The following is an 11,216-nucleotide window of genomic DNA, read 5'->3' as shown; positions in this document are numbered from 1 at the left end:
CCAGTGGAAGCCTGCTGAGCGCGTCAGCACAATTTTCATTGCCGGGCCAGTGCCGGATGGAGTAGTCATATGCAGCCAGCGTGAGAGCCCATTGCTGTATGAGAGCTGATGCGTTGGCATTGATAGCCTTGCCGTCTGACAGCAGGGATGTTAGTGGCTTGTGGTCCGTTTCTAATTCAAACTTCCTACCAAAGAGGCACTGATGCATTTTTTTTACACCATAGACACATGCAAGCGCTTCTTTCTCAATCATCCCATATCCCCGTTCTGCTTGAGAGAGCGACCTGGAGGCATAAGCCACAGGTTGCATTACCCTGCTGCAACACGCACCCAAACCCATAGGACGATGCATCACATGTCAGAACCAACTTTATACAGGGGTCGTACAGGGTCAACAACTTGTTTGAACAAAGTAGGTTTCGCACCCGATTAAAAGCCCGTTCCTGACAGTCCCCCCAAAACCAATCACATCCCTGACACGGGAGCATGTGTAGCGGCTCCAACAACATGCTCAAGTTTGGCAGAAAGTTCCCGAAATAGTTCAACAGTCCCAGGAATGAACACAACTCCGATGTGTTGCAGGGCCTGGGTGCTCGTCGAATCGCTTCTGTTTTGGATTCGGTGGGCCACATCCCATCTGTAGCAACCCTCCTGCCCAGAAAATCAATCTCAGGAGCTAAGAATACACATTTAGACTTCTTGAGTCGCAGGCCTACCCGGTCCAATCAGTGTAGCACCTCCTCCAGGTTGTGGAGGTGTTCCTCGGTGTCTCGACCCATGATGAGGATGTCGTCCTGGAATATGATCATTCCAGGAATGGATTTAAACAGGCTTTCCATGTTTCATTGAAAAATTGCGGCCGCTGATCGAATGCCAAACGGGCACCTGTTATAAACGAACAGTCCCTTGTGCGTGGTGATGGTGGTCAGTAGTTTAGATTCGTCGGCCAGTTCCTGGGTCATATAGGCTGAAGTGAGGTCCAATTTGGTGAACAACTTGCCGCCTGCCAGCGTGGCAAAGAGGTCCTCCGCTCTCGGGAGCGGGTATTAATCTTGTTGGGACACGCGATTGATGGTGGCCACAGATCCTGACAGAGCCATCCTCTTTTAGGACGGGAACGATGGGGCTCGCCCAGATGCTGAAGTCAACAGGCGAGATGATGCTCTCTCTCAACAGCCGGTCCAATTCACTCTCGATCTTTTCCCGCATCACATACGGCACCGCTCTGGCTTTGTGGTGCACTGGCATCCGGGGTGATGTGTATCACTACTTTAGTGCCTTTGAAAGTCCCGACGCCAGGTTGGAATAGTAAATTGAATTGTTGTAGGACTTGTGAGCACGAACTTCGCTCCACAGATGACATTGCGTGAACATCCCCCCATTTCCAGTTCATCTCGGCTAACCAGCTCCTCCCTAACAGTGCGGGACCATTGCCCGGGAGAATCCAGAGCAGCAGCTGATTCACAAATCCATTGTGTGTGACAGCCAACATTGCACTGCCTAGCACTGGAATGATTTTTTTAGTGTAAGTCTGTAATTGTATCTCGATATGTGCTAATTTGGGTCTACTGGCTTTAAGTGGTCATAGCTTCTCAAATTGCTCAACTCCCATGAGTGACTGGCTGGCCCCAGTGTCCAGCTCCATGCGTACAGGGATACCGTTTAATAAAACCCTCATCATCATTGATGGCGTTCTGATGAATGAACTGTGAATATTCACCACATGGACCCGCTGAATCTCGGCATCCATCGATTTGCCCCAAAACTCATCCGGCCTCAAAGAACCCTCTTCTGGTCCATCCGCCTCATATATTAGTCTGGTTGCAGGCTTCCTGCACATTCGAGCTAAATGGCCACTGAGATTGCAGTTCCTGCAGACAAACTGTTGAAATCTGCAAGATCCAGCTGGGTGTTTTCCCTCACACCTCCAGCATGAGTTAAAGTTTCCATTGTTGGGAACAAAGGGTCTATGGCCAGGCATTCTGCGCTGACTGTCCCTTTGACTGCTTTTAAGTGCCCTATTAGTGGGTGTCAGTAGCCCCATCCCGGGCCGCATTGTCCACTGTGATGGCGTGAATGTCCGTTCAGCCTGCCATTGTCTCTTTTGAAGTCCGACTCTGGGGTCTATCGCTGCCTGGCGAATGTCGGACTGCCCCTGCCTGCCTGCGGGGCTCTGAGTCGCATTGATGATGTTGACTCCCTGATCCATCACCGCGTTAGAGGCAGAATTGCGCGTGTATATTATTTTCAACTCTTCCTCCCCCACCATGAAAGTTTGAACCATCAACACCGCCGCTTCCAAGGTCAAATCCTTGGTCTCAATTCATTTGTGGAAAATTCCCGCATGACCGATGCCCTCGATAAAGAAGTCTCTTAGCATCTCCCCCCTGCAGGCGTCTGTGAACTTACAGAGGCTGGCCAAACGCCGGAGGTCCGCTACGAAGTCCGGTATGCTCTGTCCTTCACGACGTCGGTGGGTGTAGAATCTGTGTTGGGCCATATGTATGCTACTCGCCGGTTTGAGGTGCTCCCCGATCAATTTGGTAAGTTCTTCAAAGGTTTTGTCTGCAGGCTTTTCAAGTGCCAGTAAGACCTTCATGAGCGCATAAGTCTTTGGTCCGCAGCTGGTCAAAAGATGAGCCCTTCGCTTGTTGGCCGCTGCATCCCCCAGCCATTCTTTCGTAACAAAGCTTTGCTGAAGCCTCTCGACAAAATCGTCCTAGTCTTCCCCAACACAGTTCCTTTCCTCTGTGCTACCGGTGGCCATTCTCGTGGGTTGTGAATTCCAGTTTCTCGTCGCCAATGTAAAGTCCTTACTCTACAGTCTGAAACCACACGAGGCACATTTTGGGGACTAGGTCATGCAGTGACCTGCTCCCTTTATTTACAGGACTCCAAAGACACTGACCTTGCGTGGGACCTCCCTTTTTATACCTGTGTGATCAGGTAAGGAGTGTCTCCCACAAGTTCACCCCTTGTGGTCAAGGTGTGCATTAAGGTTGAGTGTATACAGTAACACAGTGGTGTTATATTGTGGTTACATGACATGACAGTTGCAATGTTTATCACTGCCATTGGCAGTGATGCCCTAGATATTCACAATAATCTTCCCTACAAATCAGAGGAATTCAAGCAGGAAATTGAGATTATTTTGAAGCTCTGGGAAGAGCCCTGTAAAGGTAAAACCAGCATCATCTATGAACGGTATGAGTTTAACAACTGTGTAGAAGGGAACGAGCGGTTTGACAGATATCTTGTGAAAGTGAGAGAGCTAGCATCGTCATGTGATTTCAGCAATTTGAGCGATGATTTCATCGGAGATCGCATAGTCTGCGGAATATCTGATAACACTCTGTGTAAGAGGCTGTTGCAAGAATCAAGCCTAACACTTGATAAATGTGTGATGCTCTGTAAAGTTACAGAGGCCACAGTTGTGCAAATGAAATCCATGAAGCTCAATAAAACAGACTCTGAAGATGTCAAAACTGTCAGACATAAACCCCGACCCACAAAGAAAGAATTCTCAGACAAAGAGTTCACGAACAATTGCAGATATTGTGGCAAAAGACATGAGCTGTCGAAAACTAAATGCCCAGCATATGGGAAGACCTGCACAAGTTACGGCAAAGTAAATCACTTTTCTCAAAAGTGTAGGCAGAGTGGATCGAGGCAGAATCTACACATAACCCGAAATATAAGGGCAAGCCAAAAGTTCATGCATTATATGAAGAGAGTTATGATTCTGATTTTGAAGTCATGACTGTAAAGATGCTTGGTAAAGTTGATTGCACAATCGAGGACAAAGCTGACAGAAAGTATCCTAATAAGATTATGGCTACCTTCTCCATTAAAGGTCAAATAGATTGTGGCACCACATGCAATGTACTACCTCTTAGATACTTACCAAAAGGCTTAAAAATAAAAGAATCTATGACAATACTGTCACTATATGATAACCATGCAACCATTCCAGTGGTAGGGACTTGTAATGTGCCACTGGAAAATGCAAAGAACAAGCAAAAGTACATTGTGCCCTTTCTGATCATCGAGGGCCAAAGTGCACCACTGATTGGCTCATGCACTGCTCAACAGTTACAACTGATAAAAGTGCAACATCAGAATACCGTGGTGGTAAATGAACCACGCGAATTGCAAACTACGAACAAGGCAAACATCTCGCTAGCGTCAAAAACTGATGTCAACAATGCGTATCCGGGTGTGTTTAAGGGACTTGGCCACGTGCCAGGGACAGTTCACCTTGAACTTAATGAATCAGCGACACCAGCTGTAATGCCAACCAGACGGGTGCCAATAGCGATCAAACAAACACTAAAAGAGGAATTCGATCGTTTGGAAAATCAACAAATCATTACGAAAGTGGTTGAACTAATGGACTGGGTATCCAGTCTAGTGACTGTACAAAAACCAAATCAAAAGATACAAGTATGTATCGACCCTCAACATCTGAACAATGCCCTGAAACGTGGACACTATCCACTTTCTGTGATCGATGACATCTTGCCACAGATGTCAAATGTAAAGGTCTTCACTAAATCAGACTGCAAGGAGGATTTCTTGTAATATGAACTAGACACAGAGTCCTCCTACCTCACGACCTTCCAGACTCCATGGGGATGATATTGATATAATAGAATGCCATTTGGCATCAGTCCTACCCCGGAAATCTTCTAGCAGAAGCTAGACCAGAACCTAGAGGGTCTAGATGGAGTCTACAAGATGATATCTTGATCACTGGACGCGGTGAGACACTTAAGAGGCCAATCACGATCATGACACAAATTTACGCAACTTCATGCAGAGATGCAGAGAGTGAAACATCAAACTTAACCGATAATTTTGAATACAAGAGCTCCCAAGTGAAATACATGGGACACATACCTCAAAGCCGACCCAAGCAAAGTGGTCGCAATCAACAAAATGCAGAAACCACAGGATGTCGCAGGTGTATGATTTGTCAGCATGATAAAGTACCTCGCAAAATTCTTGCCAGATCGTTCAGACCTCAGTGAGCCTCTGCGACGGCTTACTCATAAAGACACAGGAAATGGACTGAAGAACAAGACAAAGCGTTTGAAGCTATCAAACAACATGTGACAGATTGTCCAGTGCTCAGGTACTTTGACCACAAACTTGCAACCAAACATCAAGGAGATGCTTCGAGCAAGGGTCTGGGGTTCATCCTTTTGCAACAGTGACAACCAATTGCATACTCGAACCGAGAACTCATTTTAGCATAGAAACATAGAAAATAGGTGCAGGAGTAGGCCATTCGGCCCTTCGAGCCTGCACCACCATTCACCACCACTGTATTGTGTACAGTTTTGGTCTCCTAACTTGAGGAAGGACATTCTTGCTATTGAGGGAGTGCAGCGAAGGTTCACCAGACTGATTGCCGGGATGGCGGGACTGACATATCAAGAAAGACTGGATCAACTGGGCTTGTATTCACTGGAGTTCAGAAGAATGAGAGAGGATCTCATAGAAACGTTTAAAATTCTGACGGGTTCAGACAGGTTAGATGCAGGAAGAATGTTCCCAATGTTGGGGAAGTCCAGAACCAGGGGTCACAGTCTAAGGATAAGGGGCAAGCCATTTAGGACCGAGATGAGGAGAAACTTCTTCACCCAGAAAGTGATGAACCTGTGGAATTCTCTACCACAGAAAGTTGTTGAGGCCAATTCACTAACTATATTCAAAAAGGAGTTAGATGAAGTCCTTACTACTAGGGGATCAAGGGGTATGGCGAGAAAGCAGGAATGGGGTACTGAAATTGCATGTTCAGCCATGAACTCATTGAATGGCGGTGCAGGCTCGAAGGGCCGAATGGCCTACTCCTGCACCTATTTTCTATGTTTCTATGTTTCTAATAAGATCATGGCTGATCATTCCCTCAGTACCCCTTTCCTGTTTTCTCTCCATACCCCTTGATCCCTTTAGCTGTAAGGGCCATATCTAACTCCCTCTTGAATATATCCAATGAACTGGCATCAACAAATGTCTGCAGTAGGGAATTCCACAGGTTAACAATTCTCTGAGTGAAGAAGTTTCTCTCATCTCAGTCCTAAATGGCCTACCCCTTATCCTAAGACTGTGTCCCCTGGTTCTGGACTTCCCCATCATCGGGGAAGCAGAAACGCGATACTCTCAAATCGAAAAGGAGCTGCTTGCTCAATCTTCGGAATGGAACGAAACCATCAATATGTATACGGTCACAAGATCATGCCTCGAGCAGACCATAAGCCTTTGGTTGCTATACCACGCAAGCCGTTATCTGCAGCACCCAAGCGACTACAACGTCTGCTCATTCGGCTCAACCAATATGACGTCGAAATAAAGTATCAATCAGGAAAAGAAATGTACTCAGCAGACACCCTCTCGCGCGCATATCTCGAAAACGTGGAGAGATCACCAACAGAAATTGCAGTGGAATGCATCCACATGGTGGACTTTCTCTCACTTTCCAAACAAGGACTGACTACCATACAACACGCAACTGTAAGCCACTCCACACTACAACTGGTTATACAACAAATCACGACAGGATGGCCAGAAACCACACATGAATGCCCGCCTGAAACGTATGCATACTTCAAATTTCGTGACGAACTCACAACACAGGATGGCATAGTCTTCAAAGGCTATCGTTGTGTCATACCAAATTCCCTGAGATCCGACATTTGTCAGTGATATCATGCTGCTCACACTGGCGTCGAGAGCATTCTTCGACGTGCCAGAGAATCCGTTTACTGGTCAGGACTGAACAGTGACATAAAAGACTATGTTTTAAAGAGTGAAACATGCAACATTTGGAGAAAGAATCAATAAGATAAAGTGTTGTTGTTGTTTGTTAAACTTGTAGTTGTTTACTACATGTATTCATAAGAAGTTAATTACCTGTTTATATTGAAACTAACTTTAATTCATTTTTGTTCTTATGAAAGGAAAGGTGTAACGAGATAATGTATAGCGCCCTCTAGCTAGGAGGTTTAAGGTGCTGTATTGAGAGAGAGGGTCTGTGAAGGAACGTCATTTTAAAACTCCACATGGCTGTCTGAAATCTCCCAAATAGAGTTAAGTTGAACTAAGAGTGTTCAAGAGACTTTAAAATACAATATCGATTAACTCCTGTTTGAACATTTTAAATAGACTCCCACTCACTTTCTGGCATATCTTCTATTGAGCTGGTATCATTGTAACAAGTATTCAGTACTGAATACCTGTTTGTCAATTCAACATTCTCATGCACTGTCTCCTCTTCCTACACTGATAGATGGTCACCCACTTCCCTTCCTCAATTGCTAATACAAACTCAACTGTCTTAACTGACTCAATAACCCAATGGTCACAGGGGAAACAATAATCAATGAGAGAACTGTTAAACACACTACTTATGTAATCAATTAATTAACCTATTACCAGCTCAAATCAGCCGACAGCTAAGTCACAAAATTGTTTCTAATATCGAACAACTAAAATGAAGGTCATTAAAGTCAACCGCAATACAATAAATAAGTAAGTGTCAGCACCTGCCCCAGTTACTCCCACTGAGGCTGAACTTCACACTCCATTAACCCTTTGTGCTCCACTGGCTGCTCGCCGCTGTAAGCAGAACACAGCGAGAAAGCTGATAGAACCTCCCTGAGGTCTCCTAAACGGAGCCCTAACCACTTCCCTTCTCAACAAGCTGGTACAGTGTTTCCATGGGGCATATTCTAAGCAAGTGGAACTTTGAACTGTTTTATGCAAGATATTACTCTTGGCTTCACAGGAAGGTGGCCTTGTGATCCCCACCAGCACCTGGGAATCCATGGCCCAACACTGCCCTGCTCTTGTATTCCATGCCTTGGCTAATAAAGGCAAGCATTCTGTATGCTTTCTTAACCACCTTATCTACCAGTCCTGCTACCTTCAGGGATCTGTGGACCTGCACTCCAAGGTCCCTTTGTTCCTCTATGCCTCTCAGTGTCTTACCATTTAATGTGTATTCCCTTGCCTTGGTAGCCCTCCCCAAATGCATTACCTCACACTTATCCGGATTGAATTCCATTTGCCATTGTTCTGCCCACCTGACCAGTGCATTGATATCTTCCTGCAGTCTACAGCTTTCTTCTTCATTATTAACCACACATCCGATTTTAGTATTATCTGCAAACTTCTTAATCATACCCCCTATAAACAAGTCCAAATCATTGATATACCACAAAAAGTAAGGGACCCAGTACTGAGCCCTGTGGAACCCTACTGGCAACAGCCTTCCAGTCACAAAAACATCCATCAACCATTACCCTTTACTTCCTGCCTCTGAGCCAATTTTGGATCCAACTTGCCACTTTGCCTTGGATCCCATGGACTTTTATTTGTGACCAGTCTGCCATGTGGGACCTTATCAAAAGCCTTGCTAAAATCCATATACACTACATCAAACGCACTACCCTCATCTACCCTCTTTATTACCTCCTCAAAAAATTAAATCAAATTAATCAGACATGACCTTCCCTTAACAAATCCATGCTGACTGTCCTTGATTAATCCGTGTCTTTCTAAATGAAGATTAACCTGTCCATCAGAATTTTTTCCAGTAATTTTCCCACTACCAAGGTTAGGCTGACTAGCCTGTAATTATTCAGTCTATCCCTTTCTCCCTTTTGAAACAAAGGTATCACCTTAGCAGTCCTCTAATCCTATCATCGTCATCATCATAGGCAGTCCCTCTATATCGAGGAAGACTTGCTTGCACTCTAAAAGTGAGTTCTCAGGTGAATGTACAGTCCAATACGGGAATTACAGTCTCTGTCACAGGTGGGACAGACAGTGGTTGAAGCAAAGGGTGGGTGGACTGTTTTTTTTTTTTTAAATTCATAGCCAATCGTTCCAATTCTTTGTCAAATCACAAACGCCAGAGGTCACCTTGGGCCCATTCAAGGATCACTCTGCGCCAATGCTCTTAGCCAAAAGGCCTAGAGCCACTGCACCGTTCCTGGAAGTACTGCAATACCAGGTTCATGCCATGGAGGTGGATGGGTCAGGTCCCCCACACACCTCCTATTTCCAAAAAAGCAAGCATATACCTTCCTGATCCAGGGAGAACCACCTTGGGGTTATGGTGGTTACTCCCCTGTCAGGTCAGTTACGCATCGCACGCACATTCCACTGCCTGCACTTGATCTCTGCTTGCTCTCGGCGACGAGACTCGAGGTGTTCAGCGCCCTCCCGGATGCTCTTCCTCCACTTAGGGCGGTCTTGGGCCAGGGATTCCAGGTGCTGGTGGGGATCCTGCGGCACCATACCTGTAACCAGGGAATATTGGAAAATGATGGTCAGAGCCTCTGCTATTTCCTCTTTTGCTTCTCTTCACAACCTGGGATTCATTTCATCTGGTTGAGCCGCCTCGGGGAAATCCCCTCCGTGCCTTTCAGTTCCGCGCGGAGGGGTTTCCTGTACGGGCTGCTCCTGCACACCCTCAACTTTGCCATCCTCGCCGGCCGTCCGGACACGCCATGGCGTACCATCTTGCCGTCCGGAGGAGGCGGGGGTCCCCGATGGAGGACACTCTACGCAGGGGTCCTCCCACTATTCATCGGGGACTTGGCCTGGAGGGTGGTGCATGGAGCAGTGCCGTGCAACAAATTTTTAAGCCGGTTCACGGACTCCCAGGCCGCCTGCAATTTCTGCGGTCTGGAGGAGTCCGTGTTCCATGTTTTTATTGAGTGCACGAGGTTGCAGCCCCTGTTCCATTATTTGAAGGGGCTGCTCCTGAAATTCTGGCTGCACTTCAGTCCCACTCTCCTGATCTTTGGGCACCCTGTGCGGAGGGGAGCGGGTAGGTCCGAAGGCCTCCTCGTAGGACTGCTCCTGGGCACGGCCAAGGGTGCCATCAGCCGGTCCAGGCAGCGGGCGGTCGAGGGGGTCGTTCAACCTGACTGCCTGCCTCTCTTCCGCTCTTACATCCGGTCCAGGGTGTCCTTGGAGATGGAGCACGCGGTGTCCACCGGTACGCTCGCGGCCTTCCGCGAGAGGTGGGCACCGGAGGGACTGGAGTGCATCATCACGCCCGGCAACCAAATTTTAATTTGATTTTACGTTTTTAAGTTTAATTTGTTTTAATTGCCGGTGCTTTTAGTGTCCCCCTTCCCTTTTATAGGGTGCACTGGGGAAAATTGTGATTTTAGTGCCCAAAAAAAAAAAAAAAGAAAAGAAAAACACAAAAAAAAACAAAAAAAGGGGGGGGAAAAAAAAAAAGGGGCCTTGTAAATGTCTGGAGTGTCACCCAGGTCGGGTGGCACCGTTTAATGTTTTATGTTTTCGCAGGTAAACTCAAAAGAGTTTCATTTCATCTGGGCCTGGCGTTTTATCGACTTTCAAAGCTACTAACCCCCTTAATACTTCTTCCCTCACTATGTTTATTTCATCTAATATGTCACACACTTTCTCCCTGATTGCAATGTCGGCATCGCCTCTCTCTTTTGTGAAAACAGACGCAAAGTGTTCGTTAAGAACCACACCCACGTCTTCTGCCTCCACACACAGATTATCTTTATGGTTTCTAATAGATCCCACTCTTTCTTTAGTTATCCTCTTGCTCCTAATGTATTTATAAAACATGTTGGTGTTCGGAGGGTCCTGGGTGTCATTGTACACGAATCGCTGAAAGGTAACATGCAGGTACAGCAAGCAATTAAGAAAGCAAATGCTTTGTTGGCCTTTATTACAAGAGGATTTGAGTATAAGAGTAAAGACCGCACCTGGAGTATTGTGTACAGTTTTGGTCTCCATATCTAAAGAAGGATATATTTGCCATAGAGGGAGTGCGACAAAGGTTCACCAGATGTATTCCTGGGATGGTGTCAGTGCTATGCGGCAAGGCCGCATCGCAGAGCACTAAGCGGCCTCACCGCGTAGCACTGACGCATTTCAAGAAGTGGTCAAAAGGAAAAGTAAAAGACAAGCTGAACAATTTGATCCTGTTTGACAAAGCAACATATGACAAACTGTTGAAAGAGGTGCCCAACTGCAAGCTCACCACACCTGCAGTCGTCTCTGAAAGACTAAAGATCCAAGGTTCTCTGGCCAGGGCTGCCGTCCAGGAGCTGCTTTCAAAAGGTATGATCAAGCTGGTGTGCAAACACAGAGCACAGGTTATCTACACACGAAACACCAAAGGAGGGGATGCACCTGCTGCTGGCGATGAGGCATAA

At 46.4% G+C, this 11,216-nt stretch overlaps 1 protein-coding gene across 1 annotated transcript; it reads left to right on the top strand.

The window, feature by feature from the left end:
• Window positions 1-10,859: 10,859 nt before the first annotated feature.
• Window positions 10,860-11,216, top strand: LOC139264162 (small ribosomal subunit protein eS25-like). Its single transcript, XM_070880247.1, has one exon. It carries the CDS (start codon window positions 10,860-10,862, stop codon window positions 11,214-11,216), a length of 357 nt encoding a protein of 118 aa, XP_070736348.1.

This window comes from Pristiophorus japonicus, chromosome 5 (genome assembly GCF_044704955.1).
Source record: "Pristiophorus japonicus isolate sPriJap1 chromosome 5, sPriJap1.hap1, whole genome shotgun sequence".
NCBI classification, from domain to species: Eukaryota; Metazoa; Chordata; class Chondrichthyes; family Pristiophoridae; genus Pristiophorus; species Pristiophorus japonicus.
Note: the sequence above shows the minus strand (reverse complement) of the source record. Positions and strands in the feature narration are given on the sequence as shown.